Genomic DNA, 16,352 nt, shown 5'->3' with positions numbered 1-16,352 from the left:
TTCAAGCAATTCTCCTGCCTCAGTTTCCCAAATAGCTGGGACTACAGGTGTGCGCCACCACACCTAGCTAATTTTTGTGTTTTTTAGTAGAGACAGCGTTTCACCATGTTGGTCAGGATGGTCTCTATCTCTTGACCTCGTGATCCTTCCGCCTCGGCCTCCCAAAGTGCTAGGATTACAGTCGTGAGCCACTGCGCCCGGCCTGTATTTCCTCTTTTTATGCAATCAATTTGGCAACGTGCTTTTGATTTTCATGAGAAATTTTGGAAATCTTGTGATTGTCTTTAATGGCTTTTTCTTTCTGTCTCCACTCGGCTCTATGAAGGATGACTTCGATCCTCATCACCCTCAACGAGTCATATTTCCAGTTCCCACTGCCCATATTTGGATCCTGAGACAGGCAGTCCGTCAGCTACAATTCCACTGCAGTTGTGAGCTTCTGTGTTGTTTCTGGTCAACAGAGACCTGCATTTGTATCACTGGACATGTCTATGTTTCTTCCTAAGTTTATCAGAATAGATTTTAGGGCCAGACATAGGGGCTCACACGTGTAGTCTCAGCATTTTGGAAGGCTGAGGCTGGAGGATGGCTTGAGTACAGGAGTTCTAGACCAGCCTGGGAAATGTAGCAAGACCCTGTCTCTACAAAAGTTCTTTTAAAAAATAGTCAGTTGATCCCTTGAGCTCCCAGGAGTTCAGTGTTACATTAACCTGTGATTGTGCCCACTGCATTGTGCCTTGGCAACAGAAGGAGACTCTATCTCTAAAAACAACAAACAGAAAGTCTAGGTTTTATCTTTACCTGAGTTTAGAGCAGAGGAAGGAAGATCAATGATTAATCTAATAGTACCATCTTAACAAGGATTGCTTACATATTCTTACGTAGGCAATAACTTTTTATAAAAATTTAAACAATATTTATCCTATTCAATTGTAATATAATGTTTAAAACATCATTTTATAACATTTTGTTTAAATTTTATTCAGCCAGAATCTGAAAAGAATCAGATTGGTAATTAGACCACCACTTTCATTTTCCTAGATTAATAATGGTCCATAGGCAGCAATTCGCAAATGTAACTTGTTTTACTGAAACAATAACTCATTTAATGGTTTCTAAGTGATCCATAAAAGGTATTGCAATTTTAGAAGTGTCTAATATAGTACCCAAAAATAGCTAGAAAAAAGTGGGTCACTCTGTAAGCAAATCTCTATGCCCTAAATAGTGGTAATAAAAATAATTCAGAAACAGAAAAAAAAATATTAAATTAAAAAACGATTTCAAATAAGTTTCTCATTTGATGATCACTTCAACTCTGTGAGCTAGAGTATAGATATATTTCCAACTCCTATATATTTAAATGATTATATATGCTCATACTAAGTTAAAGTAAATGTAATTTTCCACATTACACAAGCGTCTTCTTCAAAATACATTATTTTATTTACTTAAATGCATACATTGATCCATACAAAAATTTTCATTTCTTTTATGATAATATAACTAACAGGAAAATGTAAACACTATACAGAGAAAAGTGTTTAATGTATCTTTCTTAATGTTAACTACATTTTTTCCATAAATTTGGTTTTTAAAAATCTATTTTATATTTTTAAAATTTTGGCTAATAGTCAAAATTTCTTATTTGCAGTGCATGCAAATATGGATCATTAAAAGTGCACAGGGATAAAAACATAAATCTAATATATAACATAAAGAATTCCAATTATGATAAATGATCCTAGAATAAAGTGTCATTCTTCAGCATTCAATTAAATCTAATAATAATTTTCATGTTAATTGTATCTTTAAGTGTTTAGATTTCAGAAAAAATAACAAATAAAACAATATTATGTTGGTGCAAACAATTATTTTTGCACAAATCTAAGTATCATTTTTTTCAGATTTTTTTTTTGTAAAATGGAGCTAACCATTGCCATAAGATTATAAGTAAAACAATTCAAAATAATGCTTAGATTATATTAAATCTGATAAAGACATTTTTAAAATAGTAGGAATAGAATGAAATCGAACATGCTTCCTTGTGAAATAGTGAGTTCCTCAGCCCTGACACTGGAGTGATTTAAGTGCAGGCAATGTTATCAGAAATGATTATTGTGGTTTCTTCTAGTTCTAATTTTCTAAAATTCCTTGAAAATATTGATCCTCCATTAAGCTTCAAATATTGATTTATGGAACACTTTCTGAAATTAAATATTATATAATATGTTTTTCATTAACTCAATATATGCTTGTATAACACTTATTATATACCAATAAGTATTTAATACATTATACACTACCTATTAAGAAGAAGCACTGGACATAGCATGGCAAAAATAAAGATATGATCCTTTTCCTCATGATGCTTATATCCAGTAGAAAATAAAGATGTTATATAAGAGCATATACTTGTACACAAGTGGGAAGTCATATTTTGGTGCGATGTGAAGCAAAAGATCAGTGTGTTGTGAGATTAAGGGGGAGAATTCTGTGTGGTCAGGGAATGCCTCATTGAAAGACCATTTCAGTTGTCACCTAAAGCAAGAGAAGGACGTCAGGGAAAAATGATGAACACAATGTCATGGTCATAAAAAACAGGCTGTACTAAAATATTGCTGTGGGCAAAGCTTTGCAGGTTCAGGAAATTAAAAAAAAATCAATGCTACTGAAGCACAGAGCAGGGACAGAGAGTTCATAGAAAAGCATTTAGAAGGCTTACATCATCTTAAATTTTATAGGTCAACGTAAGGAGTTCAAAGATTTATTCCAAGTTTAAAGAAAAGCTATCGAGTAGTTTTCATTTGGAGAGTGGCAAAATTGTGGCCAGGTGCGGTACCTCACACTGTAATCCTAGCACTTTGGGAGGCCAAGGCAAGTGAATCACTTGAGGCCAGGAATTTGAGGCCAGCTTGGCCAATATGGTGAAACGCCATCTCCACCAAAAATATAAAAACTAGCTGGGTACAGTGGCATACACCTGTAATCCCAGCTACTTGGGAGGCTGAGATGAGAGAATCACTTGAACCCGGAATGTGGAGATTGCAGTGAACCAAGATTGTACTGCACTCCAGCCAGATTTAAATAAATAAATAAATAAATAAATAAATAAATAAATGTAATTCTAGAAGACAACTGTTTAATGTTGAGTATGTCCTAGAAGTGGTTAAATTAAAAGCTATTGTAGGAATCTAGGAAATAGATAATAATAATTTAGACCAAAGAAATAATAAAAAGGCAGAAAGAAAGTTTAAACATAGGAGGTTTAATCAAATTTTCAGATTTATTATGGAGTGGCAGAAACAGATGTCAAAAACTTAATAGTTTCTGAATAAACAAAGTAGCTGATATCAAACTTATCCGACAGGCATAAACAATTATAAACTTGGAGCAAAAAGTATTTTAAGAGGTTTAAAAACGTGTTTGAATGCATCACCCCTCCCATGATATTTAAGGAAAGGGAAGCACATGAAGTAAGACTTACATTAACCTTGGATTTTTCACTAGGGTATTTTTTCAAATTGCTGCACAAAGAGAGCCAGACAGAGAGCAAAGGTCTCAATTTGAGTGGGAGGAGAAATCAGAGGTCAGAGTCTGGGGCTGCGATAGTGGTTGGGATTTGGATGACAAAATATCAAAGAGGAGGAAAGTGCCAAGAAGTCCTCCAAGCATCTGCATAAAATGTTGCTGAAGGCCTGTGACATTTCTTAGCTGACCATGTGCAGGACAAGATGCTAAGAGGTCCAGGAGAAAACAGATGCAGAGAAACTATGAGCTGAGTTTCCAGAGGTCTCACAGTACTGAGGAAATGTTGAAGTCCCTTCCAAATCATAGTAGTGAGACCTGGGTGCACACATTAGGCTTCAGGTGAGATGCCAGAAACACCATTCCCAGAAGTAAAAGCATGTCTTAGGAGTAAGTGCTCTCTTTCAATACGGGGATAAGTTAAAGTAGACCTGTGCTAAAATGGCTTAAAACCAAGCATCAACAGAAAAAAGGGTGATCCTCTCTTAATAGCTTAATAGAATAGAATCTAATGGTCTTGGAGGATGAAAACATAATGCAAAGTTTCTGTATCATAGCATGTAATGTCCAGCATAAACTTAAAAATTATAATGCTAAAAATTATGCATAAATGACTGATAATCAAAACAAACCTATCAATGCAAGTAGACGCAGAGAAAATCCAGATGTTGGAGCTTTAGAAAAGGATTTCACAGTAGACCAGATTTATATATTGTGGAATATATAGAAAAACATAATTATGCTGGATAAACAGGTGGAGTATATTTCAAGAAAAAAATTAGAATATATGTAAAAAACCAAATGGAAACTTTAGAAATGCAAAATATAATATATGAAATTAAGGACTTTTATGTGTTTAATAGCAGAAGACAAGATTATCATTTGGAACATAATAAAAGATCAATGATAAAATACCAATACTAACAGAAATAATAATAAGGAATAATAAAGAAATTAACAAAATAATGAAGTATATTTTAATATATAACAAATATTTTATTATATATAATAAAATATATAACAAATATTTTATTATATATAATAAAATATATATTTTTATAAATAATAAAAAATTAAGAAGTAATAATAATAATAAAGGCAACAATAATAAAAGAACAGAGCATTGGGGGTGATGGGGATGGCTAATTAATTAAAATTAAGAGTCCCAGAAAGAAAAAAACTGAGATTAAGACATAATAGAAATAATGGATGAGGATTAGGGAGCAGCTAAAAGGCGCAATACACTTAGCAAACTCAACTAGAATAAATGCAGAGAAAATAAAATCTAGCTATATCACAGATAAACTGCTGAAACCAAATTAAAGAAAGAAATAAAAAGCTAATAGAAGAGCTTTGAGGAATAATAAAAGCTATTTAATTAGTATTTTTGAAAAGACAAGAAAGAAAGGAGAGACAAAAGATAAAATGACAAATAAAAATATATTTCAGTTGGCAGAAATAAACACAAATACATCTGTAACTGTATTAAATGTAAAATAATTAAACAATCCTAGTGAAAGAAAAATATTTAAAACAATGAATGACTTTAAATATAAAGAACATGTAATAACCTAGTATGTGTTAGCCTAACTGACTCCATCTAAGCAGTAAGCTCCAGCTTAGCTTCTCCCTCCCTGCTTAGCCCCCACAGGTGCATTACTGGGTCATGCTGCACTCAAAGCTTTGAACCCTTAAGAATGGTTCACACTGTTCACAGTACCTTCAACCACCATATCCGCATCCTTCTTGGCAAGTCTACCTGCTATTGTGAATACCTTCCTTGGTGATGATTGTATGGTAAGTTCCCCCTGCTACCACCCTCATGACCGAATGGAAATATAGCAACCCACAATCCTGGGAACCTCCTGCCCCCTGGTTACCAGCTTCCTTATCTAACTTACTTGTTCTTCTTCTGTAAAATTCCCCTTCACTAGGCTCTCCCTCCTCTGCCTACATCAAGGTATAAAGGGAAATCAAGCCCGTTCCTTGGGGCCGAGAGAATTTTGAGCCTTAGCCATCTCTCGGTTGCCGGCTAATTAATAAAGGACTCTTAATTTGGAACTCAGAGCGTGGCGGTTTCCTTCTATCTCACTTGGATACAACAAACGTTGGTAGCTGAAGATGAAATATAATTATTCAAACACTAAATACAAAATTGATTAATATTAATAAAAATAGACTTGGGACAAAAGGGTATTATGGAATGAAGTAGGTTATTTAATAATGACAAAAGAAGAAATTCGATAAAAAGATAATTTTAGCACAAAATTATCCTAATTATATAGCCTCAAAATATAAAAATGAAAATTTAATGGAAATATCAAAGGTAAAAGATAAATCCAAAATTATAGTTGGAAATCTAAACATACTTCTCTTAGTATATGAGAAAGCAGTTGAACAAACAGAAAAAAAATACAGATGTAAAAGATTTGAACAACACAAATGAAAAACTGCATCAACTGCAAAATATACATTTTCCTCAAAGTGAACACTGACAAAAACTGAATGTTATGCTACAAAACACGTCTAATCTTACTTATCTTTAATATCTAAGCTTCTAACTGAAGAATAAAGAAATAATATTTAAAAATCAACCTCAAAAAATTAAATTAAAGACAGTGATCAATGAAATAAAAAATAGAGATTTGGCCTTGGATCAAACACTGAAAAACAGAAGTAAAGAAAATAAAGCTTCAAATATTGAAATAAATAAATTCTCAAGTTACGCAATTGAATGTTAATTTCATCAGCTCTTTTGTTCTTTTTAAATGTGGCTCATATCTATGGCTCAAATATAACTATTGCACAGTGCTGTTCAAAACTTTAATTTTCAATGCTGGAAACTGAATAGAAAAGATAATGATTTTTTTTTTAGTCAGTTTCTTCTCAGAGAACTCTTAATATTCTTCAGTAGTGCAAATTTATGGATCTAATCCACTGTTGAAGCCACAGTGAAAGTTGTAGAAATAAGAACATATTCTGCACATTGAAAAATTGTCTTGCATTTGTTTTAAAAATAATTTATTGCTCTTTTATTATCAAGTATTCAGTACTGGAAAGGCAGAATATCAAATCCCAAGTAACAATTAATTGATCTATAACAACTACCACACAATTCTAGACCACAAACCATTAAAAAGCCAGTTAGCAGCTGTCCTGGCATAATATTTATACATTCATGGCCATAAAATACTCAAAACACTGAACTTGGATGATTATAAAGTAATATAGAAATTTTGGTACAAAGCATACCACAATCAAAGCCAAGTAGAAAACCTTTAACACATATTTACGCTGTGTATCCTCAAGTAGTTCATATTCTTTTTCTTCCTTGCCAAGAGTTCCTGTTAGGACAGGAGAAGAGAATTATTTTGGCAGAAAGGGAGAGAGAGCAAAGGTGGAAGATGGAAACCATTCATGTGGTGATGTAAAAGCTGTCAACCAAAATGAGGCATACTCTTCTGAGATGAAGGGCAAAGGCAAACTAAAAGTAGGACAGAAAGCAGGCAAAGTAGGGACTTCTGTGGAATAGACTGAGAGAGGAGAAAACCAGAGACCGCATGGTGCTGACTTGGGCACATGGGTTCTGCTGCTTTCTGATAGTAATCCTCTGCTCTATTTACACCAAAAACGTTGCAGCCTGATAGTTTCCAGTGCTGCTGAAGTGCTTTCAGCTTTTGCAAAGTTTAGAGGGTATTTTAAAAGAATAATGTAAGAGACCTTTCGAAGATGGCCAAAATGGTACAACCAATTTGCTACACAGATCCCACTGCTTTAATTCCAACAGCTGGAACAATTTTATTCTCATCCCCAATTTCTGTGACCCATTGTCTAAGTTGTCAAGGAAACTCTCGTGTTTGTTATATGTTTAAGCTTATCATATTTTCTCTATTCCATTTACATCACAGATGATAAGTACTAAAACAAATTTTAATTGATGTATTATAATGTATGTAATTTGACCTGGATAAATATCTCCTCATACAAGGGGGGAAAAAAGACAAAATAGTTAACAAAAATTAAAAATAAAAATCAAGAACACTTGCTCAAAGACAAATAATGTATTAGAAAAAGAAAGGATATAATATTGTTAAGATTCAGCATAAAGTAATTATTTGAAGAAAATTTAAATTTGGATCTTGTGTGTGTACATGTTTAATTCTGTTAGGCATCACCTAAGATCCAATGTGAAGTGACATTTATAAGAGAGGCCTGGGATGTTATAGGGAGAGGGTATATTTAGATAATGATGAAAACAAAAGAAAAGAGTTGTCTAATACAAGAAAAAGATACAAGGAAACCCATAAAATATATTAAATTTTTTTTGAGTACAAAATGCTTGTAACAATAAAGATTTAACAAACTTTAAAAGCTTTCCTAGAACTTAGAGGGAAATTGTAACCTGAGTTTAACATGCTTAAGAGTATAATTGATATACCAAACAAAAAGTGATGGCAGATATATTTAACCCTTCAGAAGGAATAATTGATGATCAGGAGATAGAAGGAAAAGATAAAAAATAAAAATACATAAGATGTTATATTATATTTTAAAAGTTTTTTTAGAAAAATGGAAAGATTTGAACACATAAATCAAATGCACTTTTCACAATTACATTAAATTTATTAGCCACATATTTATATTAGGATATATTCTGCTCCCTTTCAAACATAAGTGTAAACAATTTTTAGTAATTTGGCATAAAAATGATACTTTCAATGGGAAAACTGATGACAAATATTTCTTCCTTAGCACTAAGATAGTGAAATGATGTTCATTGATGGTAATATTTTATGAACCTAGAATTCCAGGCAATCCAGGCAGTTCTTCACTTGTGAAAAGAATGCTAACTGCTTATCCATCTGGGTGAAAACTACTAATATATTATTCTAGATTACTGATAAAAGAACCAAAATAGTCAACTATAGGAAGAGCTAGATTAAAATGTCAATAATTTTTTTTTAAAATTCAGGATTCAAATAAAAAATATTTAATATGCTTTCATTTAAAAATTGTTAATACCAAATACATCTTAAAAATATATATGGTCAAAAAGGAAAGATGCTAATCTTGGTCTAATACCCAGTAAGTAAATTAATAAATATGAATTGGGAATATGATTTTTACTAAAAGGTTAAACATATATACACACAAATAGGCTTCAGTAATCTAAGAAATGACATAATTTGACGATTTAAGAATCTGGAAATCATGATACAGGTTGATGATTTGTGAATGTCAAAAATATTTATTAATTTAAAAGTAAAGCATAATGGTTACAAACTAAAAATAAAGGTAAACTAATAAAATGTATTTAATAACAATATGAGCTTTTATCTTCAGTTCACATATTTTAATCCATGCAAATTTAGAAGGGCAAAAAGAACAAAGGCAAATGGTAAGATAAATAATTCTTCATAGAGGAAAATATTTAAAATGTAATTTAATTCTTGACCTTAATTACAAATCTCTAAGAGATTCAAGATTTTAAAAATATATTAAATAACTTATAGTAGAAATAATCAATATTTATAAATCAAAATGTATAAATTCCAAACCAGGAGCAGAGGGTAATATATAAAAGCAGTACTGCATAGCACAATCCTTACAGAAAACACAGAATGCAAGGAAAACATCAAGAAAGTTAAAGCCATAAGATAAAGCATATATTTCTTTTATCTTATGACATTATTATTAATATTCCAAATTCTTTTTATAAGAGATAAATGCTCAGATTAACTTAACACCAAACCCACTTATAATCTGTAGAAAAGAGACCATGGTGAGCTGGAATGATACCTAGAGACTTGAGGGCCAGCTTTCCTCATGAGTTACTTGCTGAATTCTGAGGTTGTTTGAGAGGATAAAGAGCTAAGCTAAAAACTTCTGTAAAGAAATAAAGAAGTATCCAATAATCCTAAAGTATTTAAGAAAAAAAGGTTGACTAAAAATGCCTAGAAATAAAGCAAGCAAGAGATGAGAGCAATAGAGAAAGCTGAGATTCATCCAAGTGTAAATCCAAAGCTTGAGAATGGTAGAGGTTAAAACCAGGAAACAGGAAAATTATGATTGGGAGGAAATCGAAAACACAGAGAATAACATAAAAGTAATATTTAGTTAACTTCAAAGGGGCTAAAAAGGACACTGAAGTCATAAAACAAGAATATGCTATTATAAAGAGAGAACTAGAAAGAGCTCAAATTGAAATAATAATTTAAAAACCTAAAAGATTTACCGGGCATGACATTATTTTGTTGAAATTGCTGATGGTATACTGTAACAAAGAGGTCATTAAGCACAAAATATAAGGATAGGAGTTTAGAAATATTGGTAAGTCGGGATCCTGAGATAATAGAGCTGTCCAAACAGAAATTACTCCTGATTATAATAGATTTTTAGGAAAAACTGTTCATTTAGAATTAATTTCTTTTGTAATAAAAGTATTCTGCAGGAAAAAAATACATATACATAGAAAATCATGCAACTAGATATAGGCAATGATTAAGTTTGAACAGAAAAAAATAATTAAAGAGGTAAATGACAGAACATTTAATTATAGTACACTATGAGGCTCTGCAGTAAACAATGTTAAAATTCTCAATGAAATGCAACTATTTAACTAAAAATTTAGTATAAACTATATTGTCATGATGAGATAGAAGAGTAGTGAAAGTTGTGTTGGTGTAAGAGTTCATCAGATGCAATGAGTTCTCAAGAGATAATAGAACATGGATAGTAGGGAAAGCCTATAAGGAACTTGAGTATAAGTAGCAGCAGGAGAAGGATTTAATGTATACAAAAGTAGTGTCCTTGGGAAATAAGACTCTGAATACATTATAAAATTCTGTGAGTTCAAATACCACATAGTTTATAGTTTCCGAGATTTGTGCTTGCTTAAAAAGGGCTCTTCTGAAATTATTACAAAAATAATCTCATTTTATTATAATCCTTTCCTAGTTTATGACACTGGTAATATTATACTTGAGCTTCAACAGTCTTTTCTTATACCATTAGATTTTATTATATGAGTTATTTTTCAATTTTTTAAAATAAACTACATTCGCTTCCTTTAGAACCATTTTTAATTTCTTTTTATGGTCTGACACAAAATAACTTAGAATTACAGATTTTCTATTTCTCCGTTTCTTTCTCCAGGTTGTCAGTGGGGCTACTGAATAGCTTATGTAGGACAAATCTCTTTCCAGCATTACTTGTTTCCACAGACTGGTGCCTCATTGTGATAATTATAGTTCAAACTTGACTTAGTATTATTATTTCATAATAGAGTACATTCAACTATGAGCTATGTTCCTCTCTTAAATGGACTTTTATAAGGTCCAAATAAGAACATTCTTATATTCAATATAGAAATTGATTTCCTATTTAACCTTTCCAAGCCATGATTGTCAAAAATAATTATATGGGTCTGGTAGAGTTTCCTTTTGAAAAAAGTCTCTTTATTGTTTATTAATTTCTTTGATAAGTATAGTGAATAAAAGTATTAAGCACATCACAGAAAATTACTCTTTTTAACAGAACTGTATTCATTGAAAGTAGAAATTTTCATATGCTTCTGCATTAGTTATTTCTATAAAAAACATAAAATTTTGCCTTCACTTAAAGATAATAGAGACCATATATTTAGAGGTGATTTCAGAAAATAGTACCAACGTTGCAAAAACATATAATGTGGAGAAAAATGGAATATTTTTCCATTTATTTGTGCCATCTCTGGTTTTTTTTTTCAGCAGTGTTTTGTCGTTCTCCTTGTGGAGGTCTTTGACTCCTTAGTTAGATGGATTTCTAGGTAGTTCCTTTTTTCTGTGTGGCTGCTTTAATGGGATTGTGTTGTTGATCTGATTCTTGGTAGAAAATTATTGGTGGATAGAAATGCTACTGAATTTTGCACATTGATTTTTTATCCTAAAACTTTACTGAAGTCATTTATTAGTTCTAGAATTCTTTCACTGAAGTTTTTAGGGTTTTCTAGGTACAGAATTATATCATCAGCAAAGAGAGATAACTTGACTTCCTCTTTCCCTATATGAATGTATTTTCTTTCTTTCTTTTGCCTGATTCCTCTGAGTATGACTTCCATCACAATGCTGAATAAAGGTGGTGACAGTAGGCATCCTTGTCTTATTCCAGTTCTCAAGGTGAATGGCCCAGCTTTGGTCCAGTCCGTATTATGTTGGCTGTGGGTTTGTCATAGGTGGCTCTTATTATTTTGAGGTATATTTCTTTGATGCCTCTTTTTCTGCTTCTGTTGAGGTGATCATATGACTTTGTTTTGATTCTGTTTATGTGGTGAATCACATTTATTGATTTGCATTTGTTGAACCAACCCTGTATCCCAGGAATAAAGCCTACTTTATTGTGGTAAATTAACTTTTTAATATGCTGCTAGATTCAGTTTTCTAGTACTTTGTTAAGAATTCATTCTACCAAAAAGACACAGGCACCTGCATGTTCACCAAAGCACCATTTTCAATATCAAAGACATGTAACAAACATAGATGCCCATCAGCAGTGGGTTGGATAAAGAAAATGTTGCACATATACACCAAGGAATACTACTCAACCATAAAAAAGAACAAAATCACGTTTCTTGCAGCAATATGGATAGAACTGGAGGCCATTATCCTAAGTGAATTAATGCAGGAACGGAAAACCAAATACTGCATGCTATCACTTACAGGTGATAGTTAAACATTGAGTATGCATGGACACAAAGATGGAAACAACAGACACTGTGTACTAGTCATGGGGGGTGTGCTGAAAAACTCCCTGTTGGGTACTATGCTCATTACCTGGGTAATGTGGTATCCATACCACAAACTTCAGCATCACAAAATATGCCCATATAACAACCCTGCACATGGACCCCTGAATCCAAAGTAAAAAAAAAATTATATGTGTTCTTTAGAAATAAATTATGTTAGCAAGATAAACATGTATTAAAAATAGAAATAATGGTTTTCGTGGATGTTACTCCAATGGTGTGATGTGCCCAAAGTTGAGTCATAGTAAGGAAAGTTGCACAATTACCAAGACAAGAATTCTGTGGAGATTAGTTCATTTCCCACATCAATAACAGGCAATCTTTTTATTACTAACAACATAGCACGGGTGAGGCAAGGCCAAGACACTGAAGGCCTTTGCATTTTGGAGGACAATGTGCTGTATATATATGTGTGTGTGTATATATATATGTATATATGTATGTATATGTGTATATATGTATGTATGTATATGTGTATATATGCATATATATATGTGTATATATATGTGTGTGTATATATATACAAACACATGTGTGTGTGTGTGTTAATTCTAAACTCATCTTTAAAGAATGTGTATCTGTTTCTCTTGGATATGGAGAAAATAGAGTATTTTCAGTATTTTGATTTAAATCAATATGAGTCTATACTGGGATCACGGAGGAGATGCCTCATTTGCCTACCATAATAGTTGAACTCTAGAATAGAAAAGAGAACATGATATAATGTGAGAGTATAAAAAACCCATTCCTCTTGGGTTCTGAGATTGTGAGAAAAGCAAACCTTTCAGAAAAGCACCCCAATTTCCTTTTTATGTGCTTTTATCTCGAGATTGGTTGCATGCCAGAAACCATAGAAGTCTAATGTTGAGGGATGGTGGTGGGGAGATTTGTTTTTCACTTGCATCTGGGATCTTGAGAGGAAGATGCCTCACCACTTGCCCCATACCCACTTGGGGAACAGCCACAGAAAAGCAGAGAAACATGGTCAGGCAAGAGGAACCCTAATATTTAGCTTCTCCAGACTCTATTTGGTTCTCATATAGAATTGTGACTGAGAAGAGAGCTTGACCTGGGGCCATCCTGAAGCCTCCACCTAAGTGAATTCCTCAGTCAGTTGGTTGGTAGGGGATATGACAGGGATAGAGGAGGGAGGCCATACCAGAGAGGGCTGAGATGGAGCCAGTTCAACAGGAGAAGTGCTAAGCAAAGAGAAGGAAGTTCACATTTCAGCATCAAAACCCAGAAAGAGTACCCAGTGACAAAATAGACTTCACTACTTCACAGCCTAGCAAACCCTAGCAAACACTGACCAGTGTGCACTTGAAGGTCCGACCTCTTTGCTCCCCAGTGTGGAGTTCCTATTAGTCATACAATTCCCCACGTTAGGGAGAGAAACAGGGAAAAAGTGAAGGCTCAGTGAATGACAAAGCCTTTTACAATGAGAGATTAGTTTATTGGATAAAAGTGATCTTTATTCAGTAATCAATTAGTAAGATTTCATTTTTTTAACTAACTAATGGCTGGTAGGGGAGAGATGAATAAAACCAGTATGTTATTGATTGAGCTAAGTTTTATAAGTTGCCTTCAGTTGAAAATAGCTATGAAAAATTATGTGTCTTTTTGTTCAAAATAACATTTTACATTAAAAACTAAACTTAAATATGAAGCAATAAACTATAATGTATACAAAAGTTTTAAGGAAATATTCACATGACCATAATTTTCTAATTTCTTTGTTCCTACCACTCAAAGGGAAACCACAGCTTTGTTTTGGCCTGATTTCTACCTAGATACTATGTTGCAATGCTGATGCCCTTCCATGATTTTACTGTAGAAATGTCTATCCAGACAAAAGGCAGAAGTCCTTTCAGTTTCTCAGCGATGCTTATAGTATTGTCTTAGCTTCAATCACAGGTTATCTGTTACTTTAAAATAAATATTCGCATAATTTAGAGTGCAAATCTTAGTTCGATCTTTCGGTCTCTTTAGAATACAAAACACTGACTCACCTGCTCACTTCTGTTTTATACAAGGAATTAGAAATTATTTATAAAATTGTATAAGAAATGTATTGTCACATCTCTAGAATGATCTAGAATGATTTATTTTTGTTAATACAGTCTGCCATCCCCACCACATAGACAAAAAACACATACATAAAACTTGACCAATTACTTAAACAAACCAGTGCTTTACTTAAAAGCAATGGTTCTCTTATCAATGACCCAGCAACTTGTATGGTTTTCAACTCACTTTTTCTTGCAGATATTATAACTCTTCAAGATTTTATGCAAAGAGTATTCTAAAAGCTCCTTTTGACTCTCAAAATATTTACACATCTTAGCATCAAAGTTGTTTTTAAATGATATCTAAGTGTCATTTAAATCCTTTGCCGGAACATGCAGTATCTGTTAGACAAAACTTAGTAGAAGTGAAGAAGCGCATTAATTTGTGTATTAGTGTCTGTAAGTTTTTTCATTAATATTCCCAGTTAATTAAAATAATCTGATATTTAGGAAAATATAAAAGAAGATAAGGATATAAAATAAAATGTCCTTATGTAAGGCCCCAATCTTTAATTAAGCGTATTTTGTGAAATAATTACCAGTTTGGTAAGTGCCTGAGTTCAGTCTGTAAATTTTCATTTCTTTCTTTCTGTTCATCCAGAGACCGCTGGAGCTTACGAATCCGATTCAAGGAATCATCAAGCTGAAAGCAAAGTAGAAAATGCTTTAGTTAGGCTCATATTACTGTAGTCTATCATGGTGGCTACAGTAAATTTATCATATACTTAAAACTCGCTAAGAGAATGGATTGCAAGTATTCTCACCACAAAACTAAAAGTGAGATAGTGCATATATTAAGTAGCTTGATTAGCTATTCTACAATATACACACATAGCAAAACATCATGTTGTATATCATAAATATGTACAACATTTACTTGTCAATTTAAAAATAAAATTTAAATTAAAAAAACCATGATGACTCATTATATATAGGACACAGTTTTCTATCTCCATCTTAATGAGAAATGCCCTTAATGAAAAAAAAGTTGAAATAAAATAACCATTTAAAAACAAAGTATATTTTTGTGTGACAGTAACTTATCAGAAATGTATGTGTGTTTCTTTTGTATATGTGCATGAATAAATAAAAATATCCATTTATTTTAATAATAGATTCAATGTACATATCTGATGAAACAAACCTCAAAATGAGCTCTGAAATATTTGACATAAATCTTTTCTATGTAGCCGCTCTTTCCTATTTCCACCCTTGCCTTCTCTAGCTATAAGTTACTGAAGTATAACTTGCTTTTTGTTCCCATGGCTTTGAAATAAATACACGTGTGTATACATATTCACATATATATATGTTAAGTACACATATACATGTGAAATACATTTTTATGTATTATTGAAAATACATTATTTTCTTTTAATTGCTTTAATTAAAATGTATATCATGCTGTATGTAATACTCTTCTTTTTTAAATCCATTGGCTAAGACTCATCTGTAGTAGTAATATCTCATCTGTGCTCTATTTATTCTCTCTGCTTTGTATTATAGGACTGCATTAATATGCCATGACATATACATCTACCCTCCTTTCCATGAGTATTTACATTGTCTCCAGCCTGGTGATGCTCTGAGCATTCATGTATACTGGGGTCTCTTAGTATTCATAGGAGATTTGTTCCAAGACCTTCTGCAGATTTCAAAATCCACATATACTCAAGTCCCTAATATAAAATGGGATAGTATTTACTGATAACCTATGCTCAATTTCCTCTATATTTTAAATTATCTCTAGATTATTTATAATATTTAGTATAATATATAATATATATAAATACCATACAACTAGTTGTTACATTGTACTGTTTAGGGAATAATGACAAAACCTGTATATGTTCAATACAGATGCAATTTAAAAAAATATTTTTGTTTTGTGGTTAGTTGGTTGATTCCACAATGGATATGGAGGGCCAACTGTATAGATACATAGTAATGCACCACATAATGACTTCCTGGTTAATAAT

At 32.3% G+C, this 16,352-nt stretch overlaps 1 protein-coding gene across 12 annotated transcripts in view; it reads right to left on the bottom strand.

Annotated features, from left to right (window-relative positions):
* Positions 1 to 16,352, bottom strand: part of CCDC102B (coiled-coil domain containing 102B) — a 361,810-nt gene that overhangs the window by 15,708 nt on the left and 329,750 nt on the right. For 6 of the 12 annotated variants that reach the window (XM_078346981.1, XM_078346986.1, XM_078346983.1 and 3 more), the window contains one exon: positions 14,913 to 15,016. In XM_078346981.1, the coding sequence (XP_078203107.1) occupies positions 14,913 to 15,016 (104 nt within the window). Of the gene's footprint in view, positions 1 to 14,908; positions 15,017 to 16,352 lie in introns of those variants that run through there. The other 6 variants (XM_078346979.1, XM_078346982.1, XM_078346980.1 and 3 more) reach the window with 1 other exon arrangement.

The sequence above is a fragment of the Callithrix jacchus genome, chromosome 13 (assembly GCF_049354715.1).
Source record: "Callithrix jacchus isolate 240 chromosome 13, calJac240_pri, whole genome shotgun sequence".
NCBI classification, from domain to species: Eukaryota; Metazoa; Chordata; class Mammalia; order Primates; family Cebidae; genus Callithrix; species Callithrix jacchus.
This window is presented reverse-complemented; position numbering and strand designations above follow the sequence as displayed.